The 18997-nt window shown below is 33.6% G+C and overlaps 1 protein-coding gene across 2 annotated transcripts; it reads right to left on the bottom strand.

Moving 5' to 3' along the window:
• Nucleotides 1–6364: 6364 nt before the first annotated feature.
• On the bottom strand, nucleotides 6365–16177 carry LOC113711736 (uncharacterized). Of its 2 annotated transcripts, XM_072068141.1 has the most exons (8): nucleotides 15808–16177; nucleotides 15569–15722; nucleotides 14360–14461; nucleotides 10991–11115; nucleotides 8552–8838; nucleotides 8365–8455; nucleotides 7105–7157; nucleotides 6815–6915 (listed from the first exon to the last, which is right to left on the bottom strand). In XM_072068141.1, exons 1-7 carry the CDS (start codon nucleotides 15919–15921, stop codon nucleotides 7125–7127), a joined length of 906 nt encoding a protein of 301 aa, XP_071924242.1. In that variant the 5' UTR covers nucleotides 15922–16177; the 3' UTR covers nucleotides 6815–6915; nucleotides 7105–7124. The 2 variants fall into 2 exon arrangements, with proteins under 2 accessions (XP_027090723.1, XP_071924242.1); XM_027234922.2 differs by lacking the exon at nucleotides 7105–7157 and having other exon boundaries at nucleotides 6365–6915; nucleotides 15808–16168.
• Nucleotides 16178–18997: the final 2820 nt, after the last annotated feature.

Raw genomic sequence — 18997 nt, 5'->3', positions numbered from 1 at the left:
TTTTCACTCAGGAGCTTTCTTGCACATACCCCTATTCTTTTAGTCAAGCTTGGAAGCCTATACTCTTTTCAAAAAAGAAAGCAGCAGACTTTTGTGAACTGAAGAAAGATAGGGATGTTGTTAATTGCTTGTTAGCTACATAGCTACTTTCACAAATCGACTTCACTAAATACCCTTCAACCAACATATGCGATTCATTCCCGTAAAGATTAGAGGAATCTATCAAGGTTTTTGGCTCGCAATAAAGCTGGGGTCCTGATCGAGCAAGATGTAGTCCTATTTATCCACCTCTCAAAACACAATATCTTGAGTACCTATGATGGTGACCACATCTGCTGGCATGTGATGTTACCAAAAGGTTTGAACAAGGAACACGCATAAGAGTATATAACCAATCCACCCTTTTGCATAACCCATTCACATTAGTGAAGCGGCTAGATGCATAAGGGAAATGCATCCTCGGAGGGACAATAGAGACTTCCTTAAGAAGTTGTAAGAGAAAGAAGGATAATACTCTACTCTTATTACCTGTCTTGTGCATTCAAAGACTCTTACCGTCACATTTGGACAATCTAGTCACAGGCTTCTTGGGATAGGAACTTTATTCCTATTCTAAGGAGTTTTTGTTGCAAGTAAATAAGAGTTAGCAGAGCTAGAGCTTGGAAGCAAGGTTTTACCAGTGAAGGAGATAGCTAGTCTTTCTAATCGGAAGTTAGGTTTTTAGAACTAGCAACTGAGGTAGGACTATTTAAGTTCAATTCTAGTTGAAGCTGAGCCTCAACCCAGAACAAAAGGCCAACACCATTAGTGGATTCCTTCTCAACATTATTAAAAAAAAAATTTCTAAACCCTCGGTCATCCACTATTACTAACAACCTTTTTTTCTACATCATAACTATTTTAATTTAAAATTATTTTTGCAAGTTTTACAAGGAAATTGAGCAAACAAATATTCAATTAATAAATTTAATATAATAAACATGTAGGTACAAGTCCACAAATTAGTGTTTCAAATAAATAAATAATTACAGCAGATTCAAGTGGAAAGAATTTGCAAAAGCCATTGTTTGCAAATAAGAACCTTTGTTATCTTTACTCATGTATTAATGTATACCTATAATATTTGAATATTTAATAATTAGTTTATCCAAGAGCATCCAAGATGTGCACATACTATTCTATTAGAATAAAATATAATTAAATTAAACTAACATGCATGCTATAAAATACATAAAAACAAATGATAAAATCATCATGCTCATATAAACTAATAAATAATTATTTCATATCAAATAGCAATTACATTACATATCATTAGTACCAATTTGCAAGTATCACCAACCATAAGTAATAAACAATATCAGTTTAATTTGCCTATCCAATCACTTATCCACTGTGTAACAAATATTAAAAAAAGATAACATACAAATTGTTACCAACACAAATAATAATAATAATAACATGCCAAAATTAGCTAATTAACCCAAAAGAGTATCCACTCAATTCCTACTTTTGCTTACCTACAAGATAGTCCATTAACATAAAACATAATAAAATAAAGTTGACAAACAAATTAAGAAAACAAATGTTAGTGACAAACTCCACTGCACCACCATTAAAGCATTTTACTTATAAGCTTATAATTGAAGATAAGGCAAGCTTTCCACCTCTCTTTTTACTCAGATCACCTACCTACACCATCAATTACAAACGAAAAAGACCATCTACATATTTAATTTTGCATTCTAGACCATTCAATATCAACTTTTTACTGCATATGATAGATAAAAACAAAAATCTTCCTCAAGTAATAGACTCAAACTTGTTATTCAAAGAATTCAAACTAGATCACAGAAATATGCATCTACATATTGACCTTACAAAGATGAAATTCCAAAATGAATAAATGCCCTATTCCATACAAAAAAAATAAAAATATATATATAATCATATAATAAATTTCTTGCCTCATTTTACAATTGATATTATTTATCTATCTTTATACTTTTAATCCCTGGGTTACCATCCTATTTATCTTTCCTTTTGAAAATTGAAAAAAAAACTTATACTTTTCATACTAATTTTCTATTTATTTTTCACATGCATAAATAAATAAAAATCTATTTTGTTACACATAAAATGCTCAAAATAGACTAATAAAAAAAACTTAGTATTACCAAATGAATAATAAAAATACGATGATACAAAATTACTTGTCAACAAACTACTTTCAAAATATCATAAAGAAACAATGATTAAAAACATACTAATAATCAAATAACAAAACAATTATCAATGCATATATATATATATATATATATATAATTGTAAAATATACACAGAAAACTTAAACTATATAAAATTGCTAAAATTATATGGATAATTAAAGGTTTTATATATTCCACAAAATTTGTAATATACTACCACTGACTAAACAACATAACCTATCTACACTTTTCAACAGAAACCAAAAACATAAATTTCTTATGTAATGCAACCTAAATATTAGATAATTGTTTCTTCATATTTAAAAGCATAAAAGTTTCTTATGTATACTTAATCCAAATATTCTTTGTGACTTTATTTGCTATTATACTCATGTTATGTCCATTCATATTCTAATTTTAGACTTTTATTTTTTTAATAATAATATGATTATGCTCTTACCAATTCCCACATTTTCATTCCAGTCTACTATAGAGCCAAATCCATTTGCCTTATGAACTGTAACAACTGCCATGAACCGACAAAATAAAAAATATATATATACAAAATTTATTTCATCACTAACATAAATCAACATAACTTGTTGGAATAGTGTTACAAAAAGACTTGAAACATTATGTTCTAAGACTTGACAAACAAATCATAGATTAATGTCCTAATTTGATTGAAGATGTTGATATGCAAAACCTTAAAAATATTAATGTCAATACTCATGTGGTTGGAACATACTCTAGAATTCTTTCCACCGCAATTTCTAGGTAACCAAGAACCAAAATTTTGTTTCTTATAAACAGTAATAGTATACAGAAATATATGCTATTAACTTCGTTTTAAACAATTTTGCCGAAAACTTGTATTTTCTCACAGCTCCCTTCCACTTCACTCGACCTAACCCTACTATTTTACAAGCAGATTTGCAAAGAACCAAAAATTGGTTAGTATACTGAATATTACAAATCCAATCATTTGTGCACTGTTACATGAATATAATTATATTTTTCTTTATGTTTTTCTATTGTTCTTTTGGATAATAGTTTGATTTCTTCATAGTCTGCATCTAAGGCTATAGTTTGTTTACAGTTTTGATTGTATAGTTTGTAGCAAAGAACATCCACTTTTTATTTTTTTCACAAATATCGCTTTGAGTATATTTAGGGATTTTCAAATTGTCTATGTCTTGATTAATATCTGATATATTAATTTCTTCTTTTAGTTTGGTGTTTGAGGAAGAACTAGAAGAACGAAAATTCGTTTTGAAAGAGGAAGCCATGAGAAATAGATGGAACTGATAAACAAGCAATTTTATAATTCTCTTCCCTTTGGCATAGAATCGTTCGGGATCCATAAAGAATAACCATGTTTCTAAGCTGATTATAATAAAGACAGTATAGATCTTGAGGGGTTAGATCTGAACTTCTAAAACAAGTTATCTATGAGTGACTACTATATTCCAAGCAAATTATAATCCATGAAGAATAACCATGTTTCTAAACTGATTATAATAAAGACAATATAGATTTTGAGAGGCTAGATCTGAACTTCTAAAACAAGTTATCTATGAGTAACTACTATATTTCCAAGCAAATTATAATAACAGTAGTATATATCTAGAAAGCTAGATTTGATCTTTTGAACATTTCACTGCCCTGGATCTCAGACTACACAGATCTCAACAGCCCTATAGGTCTTGTTGGCCCCCAACTCTCACTGCCTGGGCCGATAGTTGGCAATTACAGGTTTCATATTCATCATACAGATCTAGGTTTATAGCTCAATACTAGCAATATTATAATATATTTAGAAAGACATTAATTGCAAACTAACTAGTCCATCGGAAAAATCTAAACTTGCAGATCTACACTAGTCATATCATAATAAGCAAAGAAAGATAGCCATCACCCTAATACCAGACGGGACGAGAGGTTAGCCCTTAAATCAGGAAAATAATGAGCAAGAAGGGTAAGGAAGCGAGTCGCAGTCAGACTATCACTAGTAGATCAGGCGGTATAATAGGTCATGAATAAAGTATATAAACAGAATATGTAAAGTATATAACCAGAGGAGGACTTTGTTTAACAAACCTAGCTATGATACCAGACCGGACGAGGGGTTAGTTCGTAAACCAGGAAAATAATGAGCAAGAAGCGTAAGGAACTAGTTGGTTGATAAAGGATACTCATATGATTGGAAACAAAATTGACAAATAAACCTAGACAAAATCTATTTAGAAGTATGTCTTTCAACAAGTCCAATTGTATCCACCAAGCAGTTAAATCTAAATTCCCAAATGATTTTGTTCAGAATATTGGCTATCCATCATTTTACAAGAGAATAACCATACCAGACAAACAAAAAGTGGTATATTCAGTATTCAGTACCTCGTATATAAAATGTATATGATCAATTAGAATAAACTAGTACTTCTGTCTTTTGGATAGGAACTTTGATTCCGCATGGAACGCCTAGTGAGAAGGCTGAACTATCCACTGATTATGAACATTGAAAAACATTATGTTTACTTAGAACTTAAAGTTGTTGAAAAACTAGGACTCTCTCTAAAGAAGAAGAAAGCACCAACCTACAACAAAGTACTCTCCGAGGGCATGGAATGTCTAATGGCTGATGAAATGAGGAATGCCTTAAGTAAGAAGTTAGTGACTAGTCCCATATTTAGTAATTGAAGTCTCGGGTTGGGGCCACTTTTTTCCATGCGCATGTTAGCCAGAGAAGGAATTTGATTTGGGGCTCATGAGGTCATATCCAAGTTAGTACCTGCTTTAAAGGCACTCAAGGAGACGGGATAACCTTCGAATGGTGGAACTCTAGCAATGCTTATCCATATATTTCATCAGTTGGCGCGTGCGCGTCCCTTCCCCCACCCATTCGTGAGCCATCCCCATGACTCAATCTCTCCTTTTCTCCATTCGTATGCCCCCCGATCCATCCTCATTCAATCAATCGTTTAAGAAAGATCACTTGCAGGAACAAGCTATCATGATTTGTGTGATTCTCTTCTTCCTACCCATCACAACGATATGTTATAACGTGTAAATCTTTACCAAGAAGGATACTTAAAGAATTACACTGATGTAAAGTTTTGGTTTTTAATACTCAAATTCTTTGTCTATAATTGCACAAGTCGTACACAAGTACAACCAGTATCTAAGTGTTGATCTCAAAGGCAAAATTAACCAACTTAATAATATTTATTTAACTTCTCTATTATTTAGAATAACAAAAGTACAAGCAAATAAATCTACACTACAAACGTACACCAAAAGTAATAAAAATAATAAAGAAAAGTTCCTAGAATTTAGATTATCCTCCCTACATTTTCCAGTAAGTTGTGACATTGAACCAACTTATCAAATGCAAGTTGGCTACAGGAGGGATTTATATTCACTTTGTGATGTAAATCGAGAGTTCAAATCCTCACATCCTGCATTTAAAAAAAATATATAAAGAGGGTTGTCGGTACACCCATCTGATCTACATGGTTCTTTCCTTCTAGCCCCAAATAAGTTGCTACATTCTTAATATGTTTGGCGCATCTCACATTCTTGTAAACTACATACGAATACTTATATATTATCCAAATTTATTTACAAATTGAAAATGATAGTGTACCTAACCTAGGATACAGACATCAAAATTTCTTTACAAGTTGAAAACAATATTGTATTTGACCCAGAAACCCGACAATATTTTTAGATATAACATTATTTGAAATAATTACTATAACAATTTTTGTAATGTAATATATATGAGATATGAAAAAGTTAATAGAGAATATAAAAAAAAATAGTTGAAATACACTCCTTTTGATGCAAGCAAAATAATATTTTTTAACTAACAGATCTTATTCATGGGGAAGAATGCCAGCTCTAAATTTTATTAATAATCTTCAAAAGAAAAATGATAGAAGGGAGCACAAAACGTGACGTCCAGAAATTTACAAATCAAAAGCAAATTTTTACAAAGAATGAGCCAATTTTCCTCTTCAAAAAGAAGGATATCCTAACCAACCAAAATAATATTTTAAAAAATTTCTATCCAAATACACTATCAATTTACTTCCAACAATCATCAATGCCTTGCAAAACATTTAATAAAACAATTCGCTTTTTCACAGCAGGCATTTAATTGAAGAAAGAGATATAAGCAATTGAATCCGAACGTCAAGGTCCTAAACAACGTTATACGATTTTATGTAATAACCAAACAGCATAGCTGAACAAGCTATGCAGGGAAGAGTTTTTGGCTGCGGGAAGGCATGGATATAGAGAGCACTTCGTACCTCTCAGTCTCAGGGTCTCTGCTTGAATTGACTTTCACATGAAATTTTAAAGGGCTGTTTTTCCCTTGTTTAAATAATAATTTTAGCAACAGTAACCAAATCAAATATTGGTTTGCATTTGAAAAAACTTGCTTCACCTTCAGTCTTCTTTTCCCGTCTATGCTTGAAGAGGAAGGATTACCAATAGCAGACTTGGCTACATTTAGATTATTGGCGGTTCTTTCGCAGGAAAGATTCTGGCCATAAACAAAATTTGCACTGATATCTCGTCTATGCTTTTCCCTTATATAACCACAGTAAACTTTCTCAGCTGGGATCTTCCCAAACAACATTTCAGCAGCCTTATTTGCCACAAGAAGTGGGAGGCATTGCGAGTCGTCCCACACATATAACTGCATGATATGGCACAAGTCAGCAATCTAAATACACAAATAAATCTATTGGGACATCATCATTTCCAAATCGTGTATCACACCAGCCCCTCAAAATATAAGGCATTTTTAAACATGCAGGTACAGCCAACTTATCTGAAAGAATGCACTAAGTCAAGAATTTTGAAACTATTAGAAATTCAATCTTACTAGCCAAGCAAATGAAGAGGTCAAACCAGCTTGACAGAGTGCAAGATTTTTCCCTAACAAAAATACAATTCGTGCATGAAAGGAAGATACACATGTCAAGACAAAAGGTGTAAACAAATAGCAAAAGATAGAATGAAGTAAGCAACCAAAAAATATATATGAAATTTCTAAGTATTGCAATTATGTATTAGAGGGCTTCATCGGTGCTAGAATTTGGTCTATGGAAATTCTGTCAAGTTGATTAAAAGAAAAATGTGGAGTGCAAATATAATCACCTAAATTAAGTTCCAAGTAATTGATTTATGATAACCATAATTACTAATTATTCTGTTCCCAGAATGTTAAATTTAGTTAGGCCCAAGCAAAGGGTATGGGCATTCAAAACCTTCAAATCCGTTCTTCCAACCCTCAGAACGAGCATTGGTTTTCAAGTGCTATTCTACAGGGTTCACAAATATATACTGGTTATGTTATTGGCGAGAGTTGAGAAAACAAAAGACAACACTATCATCATCTAGTCAATTCCAATTCGTATTTTCAGCCCACTTCAATGACTATGTACACAAAACAAACTAATAATCTCTATCTCTGCGTATGAGTTTGTCTGTGTGTGCAGCTGAGAGAGGTTCACTAAAATCAACCCAGTAACATTTTGAGGCAAATTTGACTAAGCGAGCAGAAGGAAAGAGATAAAAAATTTCACTACAAAATAATACAATTTGAGAATAATGAAGATTCCTATGTATTTTATTCTTTTCTATTTTAAATAATCAATAGACTGCATCGCTGGAAAGAGGGTCACCAATTGCCATGCAACACATATAACAATAAAATAACCATTGGTCCTCCTCACAGCATGGAAGGTTGGCAGTGTACAATCTTGTTCTGGCTACTCTTTCCCAAATGAAAAAAAAAAACAAAAAAACAAAAGGGCTGCATTCGGTCCTCCTTACAGCATCTCTATTAGAAACAGAAAAACATCCAATTTTGTATCAAGTAATTCAGACAATTACTTCGAGGAGTCAAATAATGGATTAAGGAAATTTTTTAAAACAATCTTTTAGATTTTATCTACCTAGGAAGTAAGTCTTAATCAGTTTTGGTAAAAAGCTAAAATGGGTAAAAGGACAACTCCAGAGCATCAAACCTCGCAATTCATGTTTATGCATTCATTTCAGTCTCAATAGTCACTTGTGTCAATTTTTCCTTCTTTTTGGCGGGGCAGGGTTGGGGGTTGTGACAGTTGAAGGAGATACATACCAAGAAAGGTCTGTATATCATGCTCAAAGCATGGAGACCATTTTGGCTTTTCCGGCAATAAAGTGGGAAGCTGTTTTGCTTCATGGGTGGCCTGCCATTGTGAAACATGGGATATCATTTTTATGCTCATTACATCAAAGCTCAAAAGAAAGAAGCAGAAGAAAGAACCATTCATCCTTCTCCATACCCAAATTCAGAAGACAAAGGGGTACCACATAGCTGGCAGCCATTACAAAGAAGATCCTCTATGAAATCTCTATCACCCAACATATACATTCTCCTGCTGATAAACATCTTTTCAACTTCAGATTCTGGGATATGTCTCCAGGTGATCGGCAAAAAGATTTCTCCAACTGAAGCATGGAAGGTTGCCTTGGAAGCATCAGGTAGATGTTCTAATTGCATAAGAGAAAAACAGTCCTTGTGTTGTACCTCTTCATGCATTTTCCAATTTATAAACATTTGCTTATTACTCTGGTAATCAGAAATGACCATAACCAACATCAGCATTGGACATGAAGATAAAAATTGAACAATTACTAATTCACTTGACATTAGTACTGGCTGGAAAGATGATCAACAACACATGCTCGTAAATTGACCAAAAATACCTATGGGTCTTTCTACATTTATCTCAAAGATAAAAACTCATCAATGTGCAGTCTGCAAGAATGGATGCCAGGCTTCAATCTTATTTTGCATGGAGTTGCTTTTGGTAAAGAAAATGAAAAGTTACAGGATAGAAAGCTTGTAAAATATAGCATTAAGAACTGCATATTTTAACATGTATTAGCCAGATTAGTTGCTTGGATCGTGAGACTTTGACACAACATGTGCTGAGCATGCCTTATGTGTCTCCTCACAATTAGCATATGCACCAAAAAGCATGCTCAAAGGCTACAGAATGAAAAGAGAAAAATGGAAAGGGAATACAACCACAAGACAATATATTAGCTTCAGAGATGCATGGCTATGGATACGGATCAGGGAAGGGTAAAACTGAACATTTAGTCAATCAGACTGGTAGGTATCTGTGCCTGTGCAGGTGCAAGTGTGCAAGAACAAAATGACAATTGGTACAGACAACAGAAACAGAGATGGTAAGTAAATCACTGGAGAATACATATCAATTTCAGGGAAGGGGATGTATGCAGTACCAATCAGTCAAAGTAAATTTGCAAAGTAAGTGGGTGAATGAGTTGCTGGCAATGGAAAGAAACTGAGCGGATAGAAAAAATATGAGACTTGCAACAAATACAAGTGCAGAGAAGATGTCCTCTATTCAGCTTGCAATATACGAAATGAAGCATGCTTGATGCTCTATAAGAAGAAAGGAAAACAGAAATTGCAGTGGTGGAAGGAAACTGCCAACAACTTAAGCAGTTCATTGGGTTAAAATATGAACTCCAGAAACTATAAACACAAGTGCAGAAAAGATGGCTTTTATTCACCTTGCAATATGCAAAATGAAGCATGCTTGATGCCATTCAAGAAGAAAGGCAAATGGAAACTACAATGGAGAAAGTAAATAGCCAAAAACTTAAACAGTTAGCAGGGATAAAATAAGAAATGGACTGATGCAGATAATGGTGGGAAGAGAGAGGGGGAGAAGGAGCACTAGTGCACTAAATTGTATATGATAAGTGCAAGGGAAGTGGCTCTAATTCACCTAAGGAGTATATTATATTACCACCACCACACAAGAGTATGGATGCAGCAAAAGCATTCAAATTGTATTCAATTAGAAACATACAAAGAAGATTTATGGTCGATTGTACAGCATGTTATACTTGATGCCTGACAACAGCTTATAAGAACAGACATTTTAGCCCAAGTGCGTTACAATATAAGGCCCTATGTCATATGAACTTTCAGTTTTCCTTCTGTACTATGCAGACCAAAAATGTGGGTGTGTAGATATCAGAGATATAGTATGATTTTCTATGGAGTAGAAAAGGAAGAAGGTCTACATCTGTCAGCAACCAGAAAAAAAAAAGGTCAAGATGAAAATATTAAAAAGAATAAGGTTGTGGTACAGGGAGTAGAAAGGGAGGAAGACACAGAGAGAGAGAGAGAGAGAGCAAAAGAGATGTCTCAAAATACATCTCCAATACTTTAACTTCTAAACCAGAGGAAAGAAAACAGGTCTAAACCTGTTGAAAACCAGAAAAAAAAAAGAAGTCAAGAAAAAGCAAGATAAACAAACTGAAGGAGGTAGAAGAGAAATTGTAAAGAGCAAAGAAAACATACATAGTTAAGCTTTTAGCGAAGAGAGAGAGAGAGATTGTGAAAGAGATACTAAGATTTTAGTGTACTTCTTAATTGAGGTATGATATCCATTAATCTCGTGTCCAAAAGGTGACCAAAGCTTTTAAAATCCATGTTTGCTAAGGTTTTTTCTTCATTATGAGTAATATTTTGATCTATACTTTCCTTATTCAACACCCTGTTATCCCATATTACTTCTCATGAATATGCTTTCTGCCACACTGATGTACTGCTTCAGTGTTTCGCTGTATCCTAGTTTTATAAGGAATTGACTAACCTAACGTCTGTACTACACAAGTAGCTGCTACTTCCACCAAAGTCCAAATGCAATAGTACAGTAAAAAAACTGTAAAAATACTTGGTCGCTGTTCAATTCAACATCATGACTTGCAAGTCCAGCTCGCTGCAACCATTCTATAACCTTGTGAAGCTTGTTCTTTGCTGTTATTCCAATTCGACAATCTTTCATTGCCTCATCTATACCTGAGGGTAAGTGAAATGAAGCTAATATTAGGATTGATGGAAAGAGAACATTAAGCACCATGCCACTGGTGGTAAGACAGAAGCCATGAAAAAAGACTAAATAAATCATCAGGCATATATTGATGATAATATTTCAGCACAAAATTATATTTCTGTATGGCAATTAACATCATGCATTTCCATATAGTGCTTGATATCATTCAGAACGAAACAATGGATGAAGTAAATCGAAAAATCAGGATAGCAACTTCACATTGCATTCTTTTATCTAAGAAGCACAGACAGATCTTAATAGGTGACATGCATATATCAGACACATGCCACTTACCAAAATTGCATATGTCACTCGATAAATTTAAATTGACACTTTAGACATTTTCCAGGAACCATGTTTAATCAAAGAGCTTTGAACCAAGGGAATGGCTAAAACTAACAGCAGCAACTGCTATAGCATTTATCAAGCTCTAGCAGCTCAAAGTTTCTCTTTGGAAAAGCAAATAAGTGCTGTAGTAATTACCCAGAATAAATAAACATGGACCTTTTACCCTGTTCTTCCAGCAAAACAATCAGATTTTACACTATATGTTAGATCTGCATGAGGAAAAGACAATTTTAAAAATTCCTAGGATTTATGGCAAGAAATATGAGGGAACTCCTTTTGCAAGTGAAACTCAAGGGAAATGATTTCAAAACAAAAGTAGGACTCCCAAAGTAAAGCTAAATTGTTTTTACAGTCTTGTCACTTGTGCAGCAAATGTGCTCCTTTGAATCATAGATTTAGTTCAACAGCGTGTATTAGATCAAGAAAATAAAATACATGTAATAGAGCACAACCTATGAGTATTTGAGCAACGACTTCAAAAAACCAATAGTTATCCATCCACACACACATGCCGAGAGGGGAAGCACAAGAGAGAGAGAGAGAGAGATCTATGCTTAGTGTACCCATCAGCTAACAAACTATTTTTCAAGTTTATGGTTGCTAACAAATAACAAACACTGATGTTGATTTAGTGTTCACTACCCTTAAGTGTAATGTTCAAGGATACAGCAATATGGTGATTAGATAGCAACAAGAAATCTAATTGATTTCAGAATTCTTAGTGTACCCATCAGCAAACAAACTATTTTTCAAGTTTATGGTTGCTAACAAATAACAAACTCTGATGCCGATTTAGTGTGCACTACCCTTAAGTGTAATGTTCAAGGACACAGCAATATGGTGATTAGATAGCAACAAGAAATCTAATTAATTTCGGAATTCTGTTCAATCTTCTAAGCAAAAGGATAAGAGGAGAAACAAACATTATGCACATAAGTGCTAGATTATCACAGAATTTTTTTCAAAATGAGATGCAAAATACTAGGCAATCCTATTTAGTCCACATCTAATAGAGAACTTAAAAGAATTCCAAAAACTACCTCACTTCACTTGAATTTTAGATTAGTTACCAATTATCAACTGATTCCCAGTTCTTGAAAATTTCAGAAACTTCAAAAATTTACTTAGTGTACCTGACTCAAAAGTATATTCAAAAACTGAATTAAGATACCATTTGAATGGGAATACATATACTGTTTTAGTTTGGCATGACTACTAAAGATGACAAAAGGGAAATACTAGTTTTAAAGAAAACAAGAAACACAAAAGCCCTTATATCAGTTAAATAAAGAGAAAATGCAGTAACATGTTGGCCACTAACTTTCTATACTACAAGTATACATCAAAAGTAATAATCATAAGAGGGAATTAATCAATACCCATTAAAGTAAGTACTATGCCTACTTTTGCTCATTTGACTAAGTTATTGCCCATTCTGACTGTTCAAATTTGTGTAATGTTTCAAAATATTGCTTCCATTTACACATGCGTAATGCTCATGCTTCACATCAGTTATTGAAGTGGGTACTATGCCTACTTTTGCTCATTTGACCAAGTTATTGCCCATTCTGACTGTTCAAATTTGTGTAATGTTTCAAAATATTACTTCCATTTACACATGCGTAATGCTCATGCTTCACATCAGAATGTGTTTGCATTTTCATTATTTTTTATTTTTATCTTTTGTCAATATTATTTTTTTCCTTTACTTTCTTTCACTTTCTCGTTTCTTTGCTTCCTTTTCCTCGTCCTTTTGTTTTTCAATTTCCCTTTTTGTATTTCCCCGTCCTCTTCCCTCTTCCCCCAACCCAAATACAGTGCTGTGAGATGGGGCAGCGGCCAGTAAATGTTTGCTCTTGTTGTTATACAATACAAATTGTCCATCAAAACGAACAAAATCTTACAGAAGATAGTCCAATCACCATGCTTACTGTTGGCCACCACCTGCAGTCTAAACCTAAGGCAAACTCCACAAAAATGCTACACAAATGACTCCTTGACCACCTAAACTGGTTTCTAAATGTGAATTTCTTTGAATCCAATCCCAATCAACATTTTAATGGAAGCAGAAGTTTCATAAAAAATACACATATCTTGGTCTCCCAGCCAAATCTCAAAATCTTTCTCCATTAGGTACAAAATATATTCTGAACTTTAATTTATTTGATGCTCTGCCACCAAAAACATAGCTGCTTCTGTAAGCATTCTATCTTACTTCCTCTCTCTCTCTCTCTCTCAATAGACCCACATGCACCATCACAATCCAATGTCTTACTTGAGAAAGTAAAAAAGGAAAGGGAAAGGGAAATAAAGAAAAAAGACTGAGTTTACAAAAGAAAAACTACAGAATTGACACACTTCCCCTAATGTTTATTGGCCATATTTCTAATCTACGATGAATACAACAACAAACATCAGTAGAAAATTTGATGTAGACCATATTAAAGAGTTTAGGAAATAAAATAAACAAATAGAGAGAGGCGGATACATAGAGGCTGTCATTGTTAATAATGACAAGTTCTAATTAAAACTAGGAGACATAATTTTTAAAGGTCCCCTGAGGACATTAGGGCTCTAACAAGAGGCATAAATTATCAAAACATATACCAGAATAGTTTGACTCTTGAGAGCTTCTATGCTGCAACTACAACCTAAAGTCAAACCATAAGATCGCAAAGACTCTTCTGTCTGTCGTTAACAGACAGGACAGTTGCATCAAATCCAATGAACAAATTTACACCATCTTCAATTTATATGGCAACTCAGCATGATGAAACATAATACCAAGTTATTGACTATTCAGCAGCTATTTTTCTTCTTTGTTAACAGATAAGATCTACAGCTGCCATGACAGGAGTGTACCTTTAGAAACAAGCAATTCATCTGAGCGAACCAGGCTTTGAATTAATGAGCAATGATCAGTTCTTACTTCAATAACATCTCTAAATCTTGCAACCTTGACATCTGATTACATTAAGTCAAAATAGAAGATATCAAATTGAGAAAACTAAAGTCAATTTCGACATTCCAAACGGAAAATCTATGAGCAAAGCAATGAAAATGCAAAAATGATGAGACAACAAAGCATTATAAAAAATAAACAATAAGAAATCTCCCAACAATTTTTGAGTAGCATAAAATAAACTTTCTGGAATGGACAGAGATTTAAAGGAAACTCTTATTTGAGAATTCTATATGTTATTGTATTGCCCAAGTAGGGAGCACAGCATATGAAACTTATAGCAGAAATGGTATAAGTGGCAGTCTGCTAAAATTTGAAAGCAATATACTGGCACAAAAACTAGGTGAACTTAAACTGTAGATATCCTATTATCCTGTCACAACAGATCCTCATACATTTTCTCGATCCCTATATGACGTGATCAAAAGTACTCATTCAGACTTCAATATTTCATTATTGAAAACAGGATTCATGATGTGTCCTTAGAGTCTTTGAATCCTGCTGATTGTCCTTCATCAATTAAACATGACAATAGACAGACTATTCTAAAATCCCTTATCAAATAAATTTACAGATATTACATTTTATTGTAACGATTAATCTACTTCCACCAAATGAGATTGCATTAAAAATCTGATAAAGGAGGCATCTGGGCTTCATTCCATTCAAAAACCACCACAAAAAAAAAGAAGGAAAGAAAAGAAAACCTACGAAATCTTCTTTTAAATATGAAGTAATCCATGATTAAAAAACATACATATATGATCATCTATTGGTTTCAGTCTTTCTTGACCCTCTTGTTGGCTCAATCAACAACAACAACAACAACAATCATCCCTTTTCCCCATTTTCCTGAAAGACTTCTCACAGAGGGACAGAGAAAGAAGTCAAACTTTGCCTTAAAAAAGGGTTAAACTTTCAAACTGGCCCGATATCTTGTGCACAAGCATCTTGTCTATGTTTACAATGTCCAAAAACATGCATAATTCGCTTACATGCTCAAAACAAACAAACCAAAAGTGCGTTCAAAAGCGAATGGTGACTCAAATTTATTCTGCATGCACATAACTATCAGTTGTACAAAAGCATTTACATTTCACATTACATACTCTGTAGAAAAATAATATCACCAGCAACAATCTTGGACCCCAATTGTTTTTGCCATATAGATACAGGAAAATATCGACGCGTGTCATCACCCACCTGTACGTCCATCCTTACCATCTCTCCGCTCCCACTCCCTCCCTTTTTTGACAATTTATACTACACAATTGAGAAACAAATTCATCAGCAGTGCAAAAAGCACCGACAAGAAAAAAACTTTTGGGGTTTTGTATTTCCTGGGCACCTGAACAGGGGTGGATTTGTGAACAAAGACGAGAAGCTGAACGTAGTCGCCGACATGGGAAGGCGCTTTGGAGAGATCAATTAGAGGTCCGTACCATCCAAAGACTGCTGCCATTGTTTTACTGATTTTGATTCTGAACTGAAACTGTTCGACCTTTTGCTTGAATGAGCATTTCAATTTTATGAATCTTTACGGGTTTTGGCGCGTTTTCTGTAAGGAAGAATGTTGGCGCCCTCTTTGAAAGCCACTGCCAAAGAAACCCTCACATAATGTCCCACAAAAAGCCATTCTAAACAGTTTGTTTTCTAAATCAATTTATTTCCGTCGTTTAAGTCAAGGTATATCATTAATATAGGATTTTCCTTGTTTCATTTAGTGGTACCATTTTCTTTCAACACCCCATTTTTCCAGTCCAATCACACAAACACACACACATTTTTTATATTTATATTTAAATAACAGTGAAAATCATTTGAATAGAGTATTATTTGAAATAATTACTGTAGCACTTTTTATAATGTGATATGTATGAGATAAAAAAGCGATTGAAAATATCAACTAGTGGATTAAAAAATATGTTTATGATTCAAACAAAATATTATTTGACAAAATTAAGCTATCTAAACACACCCATTAGTATGTGTTTCTTTTGTAAGTCATACAAGTCATACATCATTCAACGTAGCATAATTAACAAGATTAACACCACAAAGATGCACTCGAAAGTATGAAATAATTACGAAAGTATTTACAGACGATGCTAACTATTAGAGAATCATTTTTGTAAGTCATATAGGTCATTCATCCTTTCAGGTAAAATAATTAAAAAGATTAATGCCAAGAGATTTGCTCAAAAGCATGATATCTTCTACCGCTAAGCTAACGACTGTACCCCATTTTATTCTATCTATTGCTACCTGAGTGAATTAAAATGGAGGTCGAGTGCCCTTCCACAGCCTTAGGAGTTAGGAGTGGGTAGAACTAAAACTTTCTGAAATATGTTACAAAGAATGTTGGCACCCACTAAGATTAGTGTTGACCAATTCAAAATTAATCAGGTGATATTAGGGACACGATGACTATGACTATGAGGTCTTTGTTGACTTAGTTTTTTATTAAAAAAAAAAAAGAAAATCTTACTACTTCTCCCCCTTTTACCAAATCTTGCCTTCAAAATCATTTTCTTCCTACACAAAATCTAGTTGTTCCCATTAAAGAAGTAGATTATTTACAATGTGTTGAATTCTTTGAGTTTGAGAATTCTCATCGAGTTTTGGGTTGATTTCTTCTAAACATGCCCAAAAATCTCTATATAATAGTTAGTTTGGGAGTTGATGATAGAAAAGAAAAGAAGAGAAAGGTTAAGGTACGAGAGGAAAAAAAATAAGAAAAGCAAATAAGAGATTTATAGGTCAATAAATTTTTATTCAATAACTTTTTAAGAATAGAATGGACAATTTAAAATTTTTTGTAGGCTTTCCGCAACTTTCCTTCATTTTCTAACCGATCTTAGACAGAAAATTTTTTTAACTGTAGCTGGCCTGCTTCTTCCCAAATCAATCAGCTTCTCTTCTTTTCTATATCACTAAAACTTCCAAATATTGGAAACGCCTAACTTTTTCTTCCCATCTTTTCTTTAAACTAGCTGTAAGTGAATCATGTGCATGATATCTTAATTTTCCAACAAGCATAATGCCTAGTTTGGGAGATGAGATTTGAGCAGAAAAGAAAAGAAGGGAAGAGAAATGTAGCATTTCCCACGTTTGACAGTTTTAACCTTTAACTGAAATAGAAAGGAAGAGAATCTGACAGATTTGGAAGGAAGAAGAGGCTGCTACAGTTTAAAAAAATTTCCAGCCCAAATCGGGCGGAAAGCAGAGAAAAGCTAAGGAAAGGCTGCAAAAAATTTTTAGATTACCCATTCTATCCTTAAAAAGCTATTGAATGAAATATTTATTGACCAATGTATCCAAAATCACCTCCTTTCTTTCGTAAACTCCCAAACAACACTAAAATCTCTTCTTTTCTTTTTTTATCCTTTCTTTTCTCTTATAACTTAACCTTTCTCTTCTTTTCTTTTCTATCCTCAACTCACAAACTAGCTATTAAGTTACGAAACAAGAGAACAACCTTTTGGAAGTTGGGATGAAACTGTTTTATTTTATGCTCTTTAGCTATTGATCAAAACATCTTACCAATTTTAAAATATTTATTTTTTTGCCCCTAACAAAAAAAAAGTTTAATTAATCATATTTGATATGGCAAAGTGCAACTTGGCTATAAGTGACAGGCCAGACTTGAAAAAAAAGTGATCTATAAATTTAGAAAAATTCTCAGTGTTCTTCAGTTAAAACTTGACCCAAAATAGAAAAGAGGTGATTTGTCAACATTTGGGTAATACCCACATGGTTTTTTGCAATATTGAATTGGAATTAATCATATTTGATACGGCAAAGTGCAACTTGGTTATAAGTGACATGCCAGATTTAAAAAAGAAGTGATCTATAAATATAGAAAAAATCTCAGTGTTCTTCTGTTAAAACTTGACCTCAAATAGAATTGAGGTGATCTGTCAATATTTGGGTAATATCCAGATGGATTCTCAAGGGAAATATCTAGGGTTTCCTATGGTTATGACTAGTACAAAGGATCAAATTTTTGTATTGATCAAAGACAAAGTACAGAAAAGGATACAAAGCTGGAAGAACAAGACGTTAAGCACCGCTAGAAAGGAAGTGATGATTAAAGCAGTGACCATGGCACTTATGTCCTGTTTTGCTTCAAGCTCCCAAAAAAATTGTGTAAAGACATTTGTTCAATTACGGCAAACTACTGGTGGAGAGAGGAAGGAGGGAAGAATAAAATCCAGTGGTGCTCTTGGAAGAAGATAGCACAGGAGAAGAAGTGGGGTGCACTGGGATTTAAGGACCTGGAAGACTTTAATAGAGCTCTCTTGGGAAAGCAAATGTGGAGGCTGCTAACTTGCTGAAATCTTTTGGTGAACAGGATGCTAAAGGCAAAGTATTACCAAAATGAATCCCTCTTCAAGTGTGAAGTTCCAAAGAATGCATCTTGGATTTGGTAGAGCATGATGGAAGCTAGAGAACTAGTGGAGGAAGGAACTATGAGGAGAATAGGCAAATGGTAAAAGCACCAGGTTATGGGAAGACAAGTGGATTCCTGACAGTCC

This window comes from Coffea arabica, chromosome 10e (assembly GCF_036785885.1).
Source record: "Coffea arabica cultivar ET-39 chromosome 10e, Coffea Arabica ET-39 HiFi, whole genome shotgun sequence".
NCBI classification, from domain to species: Eukaryota; Viridiplantae; Streptophyta; class Magnoliopsida; order Gentianales; family Rubiaceae; genus Coffea; species Coffea arabica.
This window is presented reverse-complemented; position numbering and strand designations above follow the sequence as displayed.

Bases quoted from the DNA above. Each gene is read 5' to 3' on its own strand.
- LOC113711736 (XM_027234922.2), bottom strand. From the start codon at position 15,921: ATGGCAGCAGTCTTTGGATGGTACGGACCTCTAATTGATCTCTCCAAA. The intron at 14,462-15,568 runs GTATGTAATGTG...TAATGTAATCAG, and splicing joins TGATATTATTTTTCTACAGA to ATGTCAAGGTTGCAAGATTT. The intron at 8,456-8,551 runs GTATGGAGAAGG...TCACAATGGCAG, and splicing joins CCTTTGTCTTCTGAATTTGG to GCCACCCATGAAGCAAAACA.